At 39.0% G+C, this 16,382-nt stretch overlaps 1 protein-coding gene across 1 annotated transcript in view; it reads right to left on the reverse strand.

The window, feature by feature from the left end:
- The window catches only part of LOC145467177 (HEAT repeat-containing protein 1-like), a 46,979-nt gene that overhangs the window by 27,317 nt on the left and 3,280 nt on the right, over nt 1–16,382 (reverse strand). Inside the window, exons 3-15 of the mRNA XM_081450729.1 lie at nt 13,836–14,072; nt 9,769–9,879; nt 8,981–9,134; nt 7,814–7,921; nt 7,132–7,230; nt 6,972–7,048; nt 6,444–6,667; nt 6,230–6,348; nt 5,618–5,815; nt 4,689–4,866; nt 3,850–3,902; nt 1,104–1,199; nt 357–540 (exon numbers count right to left, since the gene is read on the reverse strand). Of these exons, the coding sequence (XP_081306855.1) occupies nt 357–540; nt 1,104–1,199; nt 3,850–3,902; nt 4,689–4,866; nt 5,618–5,815; nt 6,230–6,348; nt 6,444–6,667; nt 6,972–7,048; nt 7,132–7,230; nt 7,814–7,921; nt 8,981–9,134; nt 9,769–9,879; nt 13,836–14,072 (1,838 nt within the window). The remainder of the gene's footprint in view (nt 1–356; nt 541–1,103; nt 1,200–3,849; nt 3,903–4,688; nt 4,867–5,617; nt 5,816–6,229; nt 6,349–6,443; nt 6,668–6,971; nt 7,049–7,131; nt 7,231–7,813; nt 7,922–8,980; nt 9,135–9,768; nt 9,880–13,835; nt 14,073–16,382) is intronic.

Raw genomic sequence — 16,382 nt, forward strand, 5'->3', positions numbered from 1 at the left:
TTACACCATATTCATTGTTAGTATATACCACACAAGTGAATAGTACTTGTAGCGTACGCTGATTGGCTAGCTCGGAGGTGATTAGCCAAGTACTATTCACCTTTGAGCATTGCATGGCGCGCAAATTTTTTTGTCTGACCATTTGTCGGTATATTGTCACAAATAAAGTTACTCTTTGGTCTGCTAGTTATTCAGCTTGTGTGGTGTATACTAAAACAATTATTCACCTCAGTGTTGGTGAAAGTGGTGGATATTTAGCTCACTGCTTCGCGGCTCAGTAAATATCCACCACTGTTCACCTCCACTTCAGTGAATTGTTAATTATTCATTGTTATACTGTAAAAAGCATTAGCAACCTGTACATGTTGACTTGGACATTTCCTTCACTGGTTTTCCAGACATGGATGCAAGGCAGGCATTTGCAATATGGAGACACTGAACCTGGAGAAGACCAGACACCCCATCTCCTCCCCTGAGGGGATTTTTACACCAAAGATGTCCCAGAAACTTCAACAACACCAGTTTGTCAGCCAGATGACACTAGAGAACATTCAAGGAAAATAACAAAGTTTTAATTGAAAAGACATCAATGATCATCACAGTTGAGATTATCACTGTTGTCTTCACATCTTTCTCTGCAGTTCAAATTTAAGATCACATACTCATTTGATATTATTGTTCAGTAGTAACTTTTTTCTTAAATTTACGTATGGTTTTCATGTACATTGTACCTGCATAATCTGTGCAGAAAGAGTACTGTTGGCTAAGATATAGTACTGACAATGAAATACAACAGTACTGTGAATAGTATCTAGAGCTGAGCAGAGCAAAGCAGGACAGGGTAGGGCCAAATCAGGTGAGGTGGGCTGGGGTGGGGACAGAATAGGGTTAAGCTGAGTTTAGAATTACATTTATTTAGTATAGCAATGAACAATTTCCAGTTGCAAAAGTATATTAAATCAAAAAGGACTCCAATGCTACATGTTAGATACATGAACTGTATGGGTTTTAAACAGTTTTGGGAATAAAATCTTTATGGCAGATGAATGTAATCTTATCATGAGTCAATAAAGTCCAGAAATTACAATATAACTCACACATACCTCAAATAGATCTTGAAGCAATTTTTTAAACAACACTTGGTGTGATGTTGAAGTGCCACTCCCATATGCCACTACCTCAAACAGCGAAGTCAAGAGCTGAAACAAGAACCAAACTATATGTACATAACTCTATAACGACTGCAGTTTGAGATCACAAGCCTGGTTCTCTAACTACTCAGCCAAGCAGCTTACAAATTATGGAGAGAGGTTCAGATAGCAATTATACTGAAAAGTTCCAAAAGCCGAGGTTGAAAAATTGAGGTTTGACTATGAATTTTTTTCTCAAGAACACAAAATAAAGGTCCTTTCCAACCTTGAACTGCAGACCTTTGGAAGTTGACTTTAACACAACCATCTGACTTAAAATCCTTTGCATATGCATATACAGTAATTATACTCTTAAACAAATGGCAGGAGGATGTATATTACGCAAACAAACAAACACACTTCAATATATACCATCTGTACCAAGATGTCTGATACCAAAACCCTTAAAGTGCACCTAACCCCAAAAATGGCAGTGTTTTGGAGCTATTTTCAAGATTTCGTCGGGGCACAGAAAATCGAGGATTTAACGGAATCCAAAAATTTTTTCCCTAAAATGAATCTACTTGTTATTTGAAATAGTTCTACGAACAAATTTTTGGATTCCGTTAAATCCTCGATTTTCTGTGCCCCGACGAAATCTCAAAAATAGCTCCAAAACACTGCCATTTTGTTTCATGACCGAGTTTGAGGAGAATGGGTCCAGCGGCTCTTGTGACCTCTACCCAGGAAGGTCGAATATCTCCCGTCCTCTCATTTCCTTTAGGATGGTGCAATACACATTCGAAAAGTGCGCAGAAACGCCTTCCAGAGGTGCTATCGGCTGTTGCAGCAATATTCCAGATTTAAAAAAAGATATACTGTACAATTTACTGACGATGATTGGCTAATGGTGCAATAAAGACGTAAACGATGGTTGATTTTGTTGAACTGAAACAAGCGAACTGAATCTGTGAGAACCATTGAAGAACTTTCACTGGAATTTGTTCCGCAGACTTTCGAACGCTATTTTCATAAATTTTCTGCTTAAAGCTAACCAGCAATTTGTAGAAATACTACCAACAACCTATATCTTCCAATCCCGCAGTATTTATAACATAACCGGCAAAGTTGTGTGATCCGATCATGATCAAGAAGCGTTATACTGATATGTAAATAGGTCGCAACTGTACGCCGCTAACCAACACTTATTTCTCTTTCGATTTAGATGAAAGTCAAAGATTAATCCTTTAGAATTACATGATAACAAAATTGTTAGACTCACAGACTATTTCAAAGGTTTGGAAATCAGCAGTGCGACAAAGATTCTGTGCAATAGCGTCGAAAATATGACCGCATAACATTATCTGCGGACCGCAGAGGGAACACATCCTTTTCGCTTATCCGACGAATTTCACTGCAAACTTTGAGAACAATTTACATTGGTTATTTGGAGTTACGACTTAAAACGTGTGACAATGTGAAATTGGTAATTGTATGAAATGTTTCCTTCCACCTTGCTTCCCGCAGCTTCAAAAATACAGGTCCAAACAATATGATTTTCAATCGATCGAAGCCAATGTTTTGGAGGTCATCAAGTCTCGAAAGTCTCTTATAAACATGAAGCATTCAACTGAAAGTAAAACACAACCTGGATTTAACAGAACAATCACACCTGGACAAAATGCATTCTCGCTAAGGACAAATGTAAATGGGCTATAAACACGGGTGGGAATCTTATGTTTAGTTGACGAAATTACCATCCAAAGCAGTCCTTGAGTTTTCTTTCCTGCTTTTCGTTTGCCTGCTCCTCCACTTCGTATCTAGCTTTCCATTCCTAATATACAAGCAGCTTGTCCGCAAAGAAGTCTTCCCCTTCATCGCTTGAAATATTGTAAATTGCTCTCAAAGCTCTAAGCAGTGCGTTCACAGTTGTGGAATGTGCTCGATCGAAGTTTATATCGGAGTCTTCCGAATCGAAACTTAACTCTGACTCCAGTGATGAAAAAGAAATTATTCTGAGACAAAACGTGGACGTTTTAGTCCCAAAATATATCGGAATGATTAGTTTTATGTTCCATTTTCTCGAGCAAATACAGAGAGTTGACTGAGGCGCCATTGTGTTTGGTTCCTGGGTAGACGTCATCAGGTACCACCACCCCAGACTCCCTAAAACGCAGTCGTGAAACACTTCAAGCGCGACTTTGAAAGGGCATAGAAAATCGAGGATTCAACCAAATTCAAAAATTTCTTCGCCCAAATGCTTCAAATAAAGTCTAGATTCGATTTAGCGAAAAAAAAAAATTGGGGGGTTAGGTGCACTTTAAAATCACACTACATAATTTATAACCCTCCCCTCCCCAAAAGCAGACAGAGCTCAATGAAAATAAGACATACATGACGTGCACACTGTACAGCTATATAGTCTCTACATCCCATGCATGTAAGAAGGACGGGGGTGCTTGTCAAAAAATTTGAAAAGAACCCCTAAGAAGTACCAAGATCCTGTTTTGAGGGCATGAATTTTATCTCCAGTCATATTTTTTTCAGCTCAGTACTCTAAAAGGTACTGCAAAAGCTCCCTTAGAGGAGGTACCAAAATCGCTTTTTTAACCCCTAAGAAAAAGGTATGATGGGCACCCCTGTCCTTTTTATCTGTGAGTCCCCCCCCCCCCCACCTCCCATCAGGCTTTAAATCCCTTCATCCTTTTTACTTGCTTACCTTACTGTACATGCCTTCTGATTGACCACTATCCTTTATAGGCCACCAGTGTCCTAGGTAAGCAGACAAAACACATAACATTGTTTCATTTTTTAGTAAATGGGCCTACTGTAAATGGAAGTTAGGCAAAGTTAAAATCACGTAAAAGCTTGCCAGTGGTCCATCTAATATGGGGAGAGGGGAGGGAGGTATCAAGAGGAGTTCCACCAGGGTGATGCCATGTGTTCTGCTTGCTTGCAGTGTCTTGCTCACTTGCTAGTTTGGATTTCCCTCCCTCCCTCCCTCCCTCCCTGAGTCTCACTTTGGTATAGATTGTAAGTACCGGCATATGGGTAAGTATACATGTATCTACCACACACTGTTTTTTTTTTTTTCTCGGTGCTGTGTTGACACATGCACAATATACTACATTATTAATAACAATTGACATTTACAATATTTTAACAACAGAGGTGGCCTCTGCTATCAGCCTGCCCTCCCCTGCTGCTACTTTTAAGGCACCCACCCTCCTGAGAAATATCTCGATTGGCTTGGAGTTCAAATGGAAACAGAAGGGGGAACTGAGGAAAAGGAATTAGACATTTTAACCTTTGAAATAATTATACATTTATACTGATAGATGGAAACCTCGCAGCCTTGTGACGTGAACTGGACTCAATTATTACAGCCTCCTTTACACCAACCAAAATGGCTACATGCAATGAAAGCCCTAAACCTACGAGCCAAAACCATATTTTTCTCGCATGTAATCTGTAACTAGCTGACTTATGTTAGTTTTCAAGTGCCAGAAGTGTATGCATTTCCTTAAACATTTTATGGTTGAGGAAATCAGTTCTTACCAACTGGAGCTTGAGAGTTTGCTGGGATGTTCTTTAACAGATTCCCACACAGCCAAAGTGTGATAGCCCCTTTGGCATGATTTAAACGTTTAGTACTGTGTTTGCCAAGAAATCTAAGCAGGCTTGTTAGGAGTGGTTTTGGAACAGTTCCAGCTGTCTCCTGCTCGGAGTCTTCGCTCTAAAATATAAATGAAACTTGTAAACAATTAAAATTCATTACTGATTAGAAGCAAACTTCACAGACTGCCTTATCATGTCTTAACCACCGTCATACAAAAAATACAGCTGAACAGCTGAGCAGCCTTTTACTTTTTTAAAGAACACATTTAGTTAATTCTTGAGCCAACTGTTTCTCTTTCTTCACAAGAGAAACCTGAATTATAATTTATTATTAACAACCAATGCATGCAATCATAGAAATCACTTGGATATGAATTGACAGTGCTCTGTCATTAGTGCAGGTGTTCATCCCTTAGTGTACCTGTACATTAAAATAATCTTAAATGTGCCTGTTGTGGTTACATGCAAGTAGGATGAATGCAAGATGAGACAACAAGATGGGAGAGGAAAAGATGGGGAGCATGGTTGCCACAGTAGTGAGAGCACTTGCCTCCCACCAGTGTGGCCCAGGTTCAATTCTGGCCCGGTGTCATATGTGGGTTGAGTTTGTTGTTGATTTTTCGCCTTCCTCCGAGGGTTTTTCTCTGGGTTCTTCGGTTTTCCTCCCTCCACAAAAACACTCCAAATTCCAATTCAACCAGGATAGAGGACTTGCATGAAAACCACCTAAGGCTGAGGTGGCTTTCTCTCTAAATATTGTAATTTATTTTTTATGCCAAAATGTACAACACTGTATAGAAATGAGTGGACCAGGTTTATTTCTTAAGATAATCGTATGTAGACTGGCAAGTTAACAATGATGTTAATACCTCGGGTGTCTCGTAATTTCCTGGAAGTCTTGTAACCCTCCACAGATCAGGCAAGGTAAATTCAGTGACAATTTGGCTCAGAGTCACTTTACACTGGTCTGTTGCCATGGAAACTACCCTTCCCAGCAAGTACTTCAGGAGTGGATGGAAAACATTATCATCTGCAAGAGTCTTGGCATACTTCATCATACTTAGCACCTGATAAAAAAATACAGTAGATAAAGCATTTTATTAAAAACAGAATCGTTGGATAATGCAATTCAAGAGTTCTCATTCGTTTAGCCATGATGATAATAAACTATATGAGCCATTGTATCTATTGCCTTTCTTACGACCCATCACTATTGAATGAATAACAGGGTAAATTAATCTTTGATGGATAATTATACTAATTATTCATGTTTAATTCAATAACTATCTCCACCAAAGACAATTCACAATTTAGGTTGTACAACTGTCTAGTAAATGAACGAAAAAAATGATGGCTTTATAAATCCACATGATTGTGAGGTTACAGGTCACAGGTCACAGCCTTCTGTGACCTGTGACCTGTAATCTGTAACCTGTATTTTAGCCTTGCCGGCAAAGATCAGGTACATGTATTACACTTACTGTTTCTATAAGTTGTTCTTCATTCAATTTCATCAGGTTTTCTGCAAGCCAGCTGATTAATGCATTATCAGCCAAGGCAAGCTTATCAAGGTCAGGACTGTTTCCACAACTCTTCCACTCTGTCAAATGTTTTCAAAATGACAATCAATGTTGCTACATGTATTTGTGAAATAACTTGGTAAAAAAAGGAAAAACTCATGTATGTTTTATGTACCTTTGTTTTTGACAAATTCCTTCATTCCAGACAATAGACTATGCTGTGCAGCCAGCACCGATTTGCTAACAGTTAACGATAGTTGAATCGCTGTTTTCTGGGACTTGCGTTGAAGAAGAAGGCGAGGCAATAAACCAAACACAATCTCATCCACAAGCGATGGCACAGCACAGGTAACCCAATCACCAACCAGCAAGAGCGATGCTTCCTTGTGGACCTCTTCCCTGGAAAACAAAATTACGCAGGTCTATCAATTGATTCTATAAACATTACATAACACACAGTCTTAGAATCACACCTCAAGCCTTTCTTTGAACCTTTCGGTAAGAGGACTTAGGTTAAGCTAAAGGAGTCCACTCAGCTTTGAGAGACCAAAGTCTCCCTATATAGCAGGTTAAATCTGAACTGGGAAATTGTCAAAAGCTGTAACAGGTAAGGCTTCCAAGGATTTTAAAACCTTCAAAAAGCACTTAAACCACTGCATGTACATTTAAATGTACATACACACAATGTATTATAAGAACTAACCACTCTGAAGATTTCTTGTCCAGCAGTTGAAACATCTCATCCACAAACTGTTTGCCAGAAAGATTATTGACAAGGACCTGATAATGTTAAGCAAATTAGTTAATAATGGCAACAACAGCTCTTTTAAAAATTAATGTTAAAAAAGCAAACTAGAGTGTACCTGTCCTAATGTCAGCACAGAAGCCACAACAGCTGGGTCATCATCCTGCAGCCTTGAAAGTAAGGACTCACCAATGAACTGTTTTTCTTCTGACAGTCCCTGCATCCAGAAATGAAAAGCAGTACATGTAAATATTTCCAAGTACAAAAATAACCCATTGATGATACATATATTGCAATTACAAAAATTATTATCTATCATTACAAAACAGTCCTAAGAAAACACAGGCACTCATTGGTTAAAAATCGTGTTTCTATCACTCGATAGAAACACAGAACTAGCACAAGCTGTTGACGTAATGATGGCACAGGCAAAGAGAATTTACATTTTGATAATCAAAGTTAACAAGTTGTTTTCCTTGTCTTGTCGCAGCGTTTTCTAAAAGAAATCGAAAACATGTTCTCCATGTTTCTATCAAGTTACAGAAACACTCGTGAAAGTTTGGGAGAACTCGAAAAAGCTGTGGAAACACTTGCCTGCAGCTCGTGTTTCCACAGCATTTCTCGTGCTCCCAAACTTCCACTCATGTTTCTATAACTCAATAGAAACACAGTACATGTTTTCCATTTCATAAATAACTGTATTGTACATGGATTGTTGAACGACTAAATGTTGTGAGAATGGATCAATGAACTATAAAATTTTGAGGAATACATGCATATTGTACACAGCTCAACTTTACCTCTTTTTCTGTTAAAAGATCTCCAAGTCGTTTAACAGCCATTTCACGCACTTGAGCTTGAGGATGATGAAGACTCAAAACCAGTGTTGTATTTGAGTCTGGAATGACCTGTAACTCAAAATAACTACAAATTATACTATACGTATGTCAGAAAATTTACTGACCAATGAGAGTGTCAAATGAAGAGATGAGATCAAGAACAAGTGAAGTATGAAAGAAATTATGCAGCATAATTATATAACGAAGGTGTTGGCAGTTGATTGGTCATGTGCTGAAAAAGGAAAGCTAATGAACACCAAAAACAGGCACTATGTACAGTAACTCGGACCCCAGAAGGAAGTCGTCAGAAAGGAAGGCCTAGGGAAACCTGGAGAGTAACTCTGGAGAGGGAAAGAGGGAGTTTGGATTCAAAGGCTGGCTGGATGCTGGTACATGTGCTGAACCGAGAAGCTTGGTGAGTGAGAACACAAGGCAGGAAAAGGGCATGATGGTGATAATATCAGAGCATTGTAAACTCAGTTACCATGAGATGTTCAGCAGCTTTTGACAAATAGAGGTGTCGACTTTCTTATAGAGGAATTTCACTTTAAACAATTTTTCACAACAATTTTAAATTTACCACATTACACATGTGGTACCAACTTCAGATAACAAAATGAAAGCAGGCAACTGTTTGGCCATAAATTTAAATGTAATGGATTTCATGAAATGACGCCCTTGCTGTAACACATTGAATTTCGAACTAGCCAGACTACATTACGTACATGTACATTGTACATATTAAAACAGTTAGAATACATGATTGCACAAATACAATTGCTTTAAAAGAAACCTCTGATTTAATTTGTTGTGGTTTGATTTGAATTTCACTTTATGTGGATTTACAATTTATTTGAGCTGTAGTCATGCTTTGTTTGCCATAACAATGCATCACAGAAGGAAAATTGGTCATGAATAACAGGCTAATGCATTTAAAAAACGTGTCCCTAACGTGTTGGCAAAAATGCGCCGGTCATTTTTCACATTAAGGGTTCGTTAAGAATGCATGTGCGATGTTTGCTTACATGTAGTTCTGAGCAGTACTGTACTGTATACACCAGATAATGAGGGATGCATTTTTACTTATTGTGTTAATTATAAAGAGGATGCATCATGCCGGTAGTGTACCTGAGATTTAACTCCTGCAAGTGCCAAAGACACCAGGTCCATAGTCCAGAGGGAGCCCTCTGCTATGGCATCTGCTTCAACGTCTGCTGCATCCTGCGTACTCCTTAGTGATGCAAGGTGTCGCTCAATGGCCTTCTCCAGTTCCACTGGGTACCTTAAAAATTTACTTGCATATTAGAATACTGGTCATAGTAACACCATAAAAGTGAAGGATGATCATTGCAGTAAATTTTCCAATTTAAGCAATTGGAAAGAAGAAGCCTGAAAAAATCTGGGCTTCAACGGGATTCGAACCCGTGACCTCCACGATACCAGTGCGATGCTCTACCAACTGAGCTATGAAGCTACACATTGGGAGCGGGGTCAATTTACTGAGTTCATATCTTCCCATGAGGAGTGAAATGATGTGAAGTTTACATGAAATAATTCATATATGAACTGCGGTTGTAAATGAAAGTGAAGGATGATCATCGTGGAGGAAAGTGAAGGATGATATCGCAGAGGTCACGGGTTCGAATCCCGTTGAAGCCCTGATTTTTTCAGGCTTCTTCTTTCCAATTGCTTAAATTGGAAAATTTACTGTGATGATCATCCTTCACTTTCATCTACAACTGCAGTTCATATATGAATTATTTCATATAAACTTCACATCATAGTAACACTATATACAAGTACATGTATAAATATGCACATTATTCCTACTATTGTTCCAGTTACAATGTACATGAGGTACTCCAGTTGGATTTTGTACTTCATTTGTAGCATTTAGATCTTGCCCAAATCCTTACCTCTTCTCCAAAGCCTGTATCAAATCTTTGACATTTTTGTCCAAGTTTCTAATTTCACTCTTTTCTGTACCCAATGTTTTCCGTGCACTGCAATACTCCTCAAGAAGTGTCCTGCAAAAAGTGACATTATTTTGTCAAAAGAACTGACTACATGATATTGTGGCAGCAACAAACTGGGGGAGCAAATTTCTTGTGGCTGCATTCATTCCTGTCCCTTGCTCACAAGAAACGGCTGAGATCGGCAGGTTTTTTTTGCAGGGAGCAGGGTGCAGGTTGCAGCTTGAAATTTAATTATAACTGGAAAACTGCTGGCACTTAAAAGAAACGTACAGGTGGTAGACTTACCGTGACTGTTACATGATGCTGTTTACAATCGCTCAGAAAGGTGGCTTCCACCCAAGTGCCAAACCCGCCGAAGTGATGGGAGGAGAGTATATTCCTATGATTTTACGCGTGCAATGAATTATTGTTTTTGAAGAAACATCTGAAATGTCATCTGAAACATCTGCTGAATTTGGTTTCTTCCCTGTGAGTACCAAAATGAAAGCACACAGTCTGAGCATGTGCTAGTATATTCCGACGGTTAAAATCTTATATTATTTCATTTCTTTATTTATTTGCTTCATTTGTGATGGCAATCTTCTGTTGTTAAGCTTACAGTTCTTGTTGACCGAGCCAATTCTGTAATCGATGGACACATCTGTGGAGCAGCCATTCAGATGGCTTTGAAGAGATTTCACTGGTCTCAGCGTGTCGATCAAGAAGTACTTATGGCGGATCGATGGTATTTTCACTATGTGAAAGGGGCGAACTACTTTATGTAAGAACCCCTGACGAGTATCAAGGTTATTAATTATTTTTAGTGCCAGCGGTTTTCCAGTTATAATTAAATTTCAACCTGTAACCTGCAACCTGCACCCTGCAAAAAAGACCTGCCGGACTGAGATTCAGTGAAAATTTTCTATGTCTGACGACATGTACCTGTAGCTCTACAGATATAATTTTGTGCCTTGAATTGGTTGTTACTAGTATGGGATAAACTGGCCCTTGTCTCTGGTCTTGAAAACTTTTGCTGCTTTAATTTTTTTACCAGGTTAACATTAACCACCCCCCGTTCCCCCCAACAAACCAACCAACTGCCCCAAGGCCTTTGAGGATGCCATGCCAGTGGCCATGACATTTATTTTCCATAATTATCATTTTATTAACATTTTAATACCAGGTTTCATTAACCTACAGTGCCATTTGTTACTCTTATTTCATTACTTGGCTGATTAATTTCAAGCTATTCTCCTTAGTTTTGTTTAGTATATGTATTTCTCTGTCCCCATGAAATGCATTCAGCATCAGAAAGGTACTCAACTCATGTGTTTCGTTTTTCTCAGGAGGATATTTCCTTCAAACACGGGGAATACACATTTCATCACACACCGGCATTCACAAGAACAATCAAAATCACAGAAAGTTACCATGACATTGAAAGGCATTGTGCAGTTTATCTGTTCAATGCACTTGTAGCTCCTGTTCTTATAATGCACATAGAAAGAAAAGTTGGTATACAGTCAAATAATGATTTCTTGAACCCTCAATTTCTCAAACCTTGTGATAACCAGGGCTCGCAAAAAGTGCCATCTGGTCATCCGGGACAAGGTGATTTTTCTGAACAGCAAGTAACTATTCATTCTCACTTGCCTGAATGGCAAGGGCCCCACCAGGTCATCTGCTGTTGTAAATCTAAATATAGTGGAATGCCGATTTTTTGAAACTCCAAGGGAAACTAAATTGGATAGTTCGAGAAATCGGGGTAAAATTACATGTATAGCGTTTAACTGAGAAGGGGAAACGGCTTTTCGTTCAAGTTATTGGGAGGTTAAAAAAATTGAGGGTTCGAGAAATCAGGAAATCTTGCACTGTAACAAAAAGACTTAAAGTGCCACTGAAACGAAATTTTTGTATGTGAGATTTTTGCTTAGCAATAAAGTTTCAACCTTACTTGGAAACACTGCAAACTTTTTTTTCGCATGCGGTAAGCGAAAACTGCTTTTTCAGCCGTTCGAAGTTGGCTGGTTAAGCCCAAAATTGGTGGCCATTTTGGCGCGGCCAAAACAGCCTAGTGACGTCACTGGTTGTATTACTCTCATGCTGCGCTGAAAATTTAGAGTGATTATGGGAGAAGAGATTACTGTTCGAAGCCCCCCAAAAAACATCTTAAGGACATCTCAGAGCTGTAAAGCAGATAATCACAGTAGCCTTAGACATGAAGAGGTCGAGAGTCGATCCTGGGGCTTTCCAGTCTATTTAATTGGATATTTGCAGGATATTTTATGTAAGCAAGCAAACGAGTGGGAGTTCTTAGATCGCAAAATGATCGGGACTCTTGGTGAAATGCCAGCACTCAATTAAACAATATCTACACTCATTAAGTAAAAAAGACATGAAAACAAGAGAAAGCGGCTTTTGAAAATATTATCCGGACTGCTGCTGCACGAATCGCAGCAACAACGCTTTGAGTTTTCGAGTTGCTTCGCTTCGAGGAAACCGGACGCTTTGTGAGTTTCACGGCGGACGAGATTGTGCCACAGTGACCTTTAGTCCAGTTGTATCTGCTACATCCTGCAAGTTATCACAACAGCAACAATTTAAGAAACCCTCTTCTTTTATATGAGGGAGCGAATTTAAACTATAAAGGTAAACTAAGCTGCGATGACCCTACAGGTATGTTTTCAGGAAATGAGAGAAAGCGTGACAATGTCGGCGGCGAAAGGTCATATATGCAAATTAGTTCAAATTCTGTTTAATCAACCTTCGAAAGGAGTGTAAACTAGTGACGTTTTAACGAATTGTTTTGAACTTGGATATTATTAAATGAAGATCATAGACATAAGTATGCGCTAAAGAACTCAAAGTAATCCATCGGCCGTGAAATATTGCAATTGGGAGATACGTGTAAAAGAGAAGCGAAATTCCCGCTTTGTTTACACTGATACGTATGCGGCGATAAAGCAAACCCTGCTGCGGATCACAATTTTCAAAGATACACTTTGTCTACCACAAGAACTCTCACTTATTAGTATCATAAAAAGATGCCCTCAGTGTGCAAAGAAGTACTCGACTCAAAGCTTGTGGACTGTTAATAACTTCGTGATTGTGCGGATGGCTGATGCGCTTACGGCTTTTAATGCAGTAAAGTTGCCGAGGATATATTCGAACCTTGTTAATAGACCTTAGATCAACGTGAGAATCCAAATTTCAGAACCAGGCTGAAAACAGACAACGAAATATCGTGTTTAGGCTTCAGGATGTGATATAAAAGTTGCCACACTCGTCTTCGAAATCTCCAATCGAGTACTCAAGATGTTCGAAAAGTATACTGAGCTGTTATAATCTGTAGCATTTATTCTGGTGAATCTACACTCTCTGGCGCCCTCCAACGTTTATGATGTGTATTTCCTGTCAAGGCTGGACAGAAATTACAAGGTAGAAAACTAGTAGGTATCGACAATATGAAGAATAAACTTGAATAACTCAAGTGAAAACAAGAGAGAATCTATAGCGCTTCTTGCGTGAATACAACCAGTGACGTCACAAGGTCCTTAAACTCGATTCCAGAGCCCGGACACAGTTTTGCTCCAAAAAGTCGATTTCAACATCTAAAAAAAGCACTTTCTGTTGGGATATGGCAGAAATAAAGTTCACCATTACTTTCAGCACGTTTGAAACTATAGATTGGGATAAAAAAAGAGAGTACGAAAATTTCGTTTCAGTGGCACTTTAACAAAAAAACCGTATCTAAATAATACTAAGACTCACCCAGGGCAACAAAAATTTGAGAGGTGCTTGTCCGAAGGTCAAGCCAGAATGAATAAAAGTGTTTTTTTTTTTTTTTTGAACCTCGATATCTCCCTTTGAATTGATTTCACCTCTGATATTATTCCTGAACTCTTAATTTCTTGAAGCTATTTTTTTTTCTCTCTGAGTTCTGGGAAAATAAGGATTCCACTGTACATGAATAAATACCAATAGCACTAGGAATCTTTCTCACTGCCACAACACTACACTTACAGTACCTGCCAATGGTTATGACCATGCCACGTTCAAACTCAATCTCCTTGAGTAATTCTAGGGCAATTTCTAACAAGGGTTTCCTATAAAAATCACTGTGTTCCTCTGTTAACATGTTTTTCACTACAGTAGATACAAGTTGTGGAACAAAGACTTCTAGCAACGGAGTAATGCCATGAGTAGACGACAGCTGATGAAGGGACTTGACCAAACTTGGCAGCTTAAGAAGAGCTTTAAATGACCTGTTATATTAGCAAACATACATGTACATGTTCATGTCTACATGGAAGAGAACACATGTGAATTATATGAATCAACTTGAAAGGAAGATCTATATACAACACTGTAGAACCTCAAAAAACTGAAACAAGAGGCCCTGCACATACATGTACAGTACCTTGTTACAGATTTCAATTTATAATACATGTACATGTAGCTTGAAACTAACAAAAGATGTCATCTGAATCACAAAAAATTCACTTAGATGTACCACCTACTTTCCCTAAATTTAATACCATTATATCAATTTATTTGACTTTTGTACAGGTCCTAAAACAATTCCATTTTCAGTTGCCTACAGCTGCACTTTCTAGTTTTGGCTGCCTGCTTACAAACTTACAGAAACCCCTTTGTTGCATGTATATGGGACCCTCCACAGGATTACCAACATAATGGTGATAACACGGGCACGCGTGCGATGACACAGCATGCTAAGCGTGACATCTGACATGCATATGCGCATATTTAATAAGGAAACAAAGAGTGTCACGGTAGCTTTTGTTTTGCATGTCTTAACACACTAAATCTTTTATTGACTTTATTTTCTTCAGCGTGTTAAAAGACACGCTTCATAGCGTGTTAAAGTCGTGTGATATGGCACGGTAGCACCGAAGAGGTTAAGCAAGAAAGCCTCTTACAGCACTGTGAAAGTTACTTAATTAATGAAAATTGAATCACGGTCGCGAAAAAAGGCGCCTGATGTAAAAAGTTCTTCCAAGCACAAGCGCTTGCACCTTACGCTGAAAGATGAGAAATGAAATAACAGGAACATAAATTATTGAAAAAACTCAAGAGCCATTATGTGGCTCTTGAAAAAATATAACTTGTTGTTGATACAATTCGTTTTGTGAACTAACATAACAAAGCCAAAACAGCATTGAAGATTTTTACTTTCCTTCAGTGCGTAAAATGTTCGCATAATTACACTGTACTAAACATCAAGCATTCAAACTATTTAAATACTACGTAAGGCTTGTAGTTGGCACCACGAAAGAGAGATAAATCACTCACCTAAAACTCGTACTTTTAACAGACTGCGAGCTAGGTGTTTTGATTGCTGCAAACGTGTCTTATTATGGGGTATGATTTCCGTTCGTTACCATAGTTACTTGAAACTGACATCTTGTAACGCTAAAACAGAACACAGTAAACATGGCGTGCAACGCAACGGAACGTTCTCACTGTTTAAATTTCACAACGGAAGATTTAGATCAATTAGAAAGTGTGGAGGAAATGTACTTCAAAACGAGAGAGGTTGAGGAAGAGGATGATTATTCAGACTCCAACAGCAGTTCTGACGATGAAGGCGTCGCTGATCAAGATGAGCCGGGAGATGATGCTGTCGAGCTCATGGAAATTTACGAAACCGAACGTGCTAAAGTGCAAGCATTTTACTCCGAAACCTGTAAATGTAAAATGGGCGCGGGAGAGATGGCATGTAGTGCAACGCTGAGCCTAGATGATGTCACAGAGTGTCGAAACAACTGCAATGAACTATCATCCGCTGAACTGGACCTGGTCATACTGGGAATCATTCACAGTTCCTTAAACTGTAACGAAACCAGCATCTCTGGCAGAGTGGAAAAAAATCACCAAAGCACAAGAATGTGCTTCTTTTACCACGGAAAAAGAATTTGCAAGAAAACCTTCCTATTTCTGCACTGTCTTCAATCCTACCGGTTTCACAGTCTCATTAAGCACTGCAGGAAGAATGGATTGACCTTGCGGACCCATGGAAACTCGAAAAGGCTTCCAAGTAGTACCTCGTCTACCGAAACAGTGGAACAAGTTGTCAAATTCATTAAAAATGTAGCTGAGGAACAAGCCCTCCTTCTCCCCAGACGTGTTCCGGGTTTCAAAAGGATTGATATGAAGCTGTTACCGTCCAACCTCACAAAACACAGAAGAAGTATTTCGACATCTGTATGAGCACGGGACAAACATCAGTGGGCTATTCGAAATTCCGCGACCTGTGGAATCAGCTATGTCTGTTTATTTTGATTATGCGGCCTGCAACTGACTTATGTTTTTTAAGAGTTCCTTTCAGAACAGGGATGTTTGAAATTTTTCTTTAGCAAAGAGGTAACAGTGCCTCCGAACACGGCAAACGGTAATTATGAACACAGTCTTGTGAAGCCGCTTTTCGAAGCCTGTCTTTTGAACTTGATTTAAAACCATTGCGTAACTCCGAAAAAGTAAATAAAAAGGAAGTTATTTCGGATAGCAATAACTGAAAATAGTGTTGTCATTGGTGCCGTGAAAAGGGACCCACT

This window comes from Orbicella franksi, chromosome 14, assembly GCF_964199315.1.
Source record: "Orbicella franksi chromosome 14, jaOrbFran1.1, whole genome shotgun sequence".
Classification (NCBI taxonomy): Eukaryota; Metazoa; Cnidaria; class Anthozoa; order Scleractinia; family Merulinidae; genus Orbicella; species Orbicella franksi.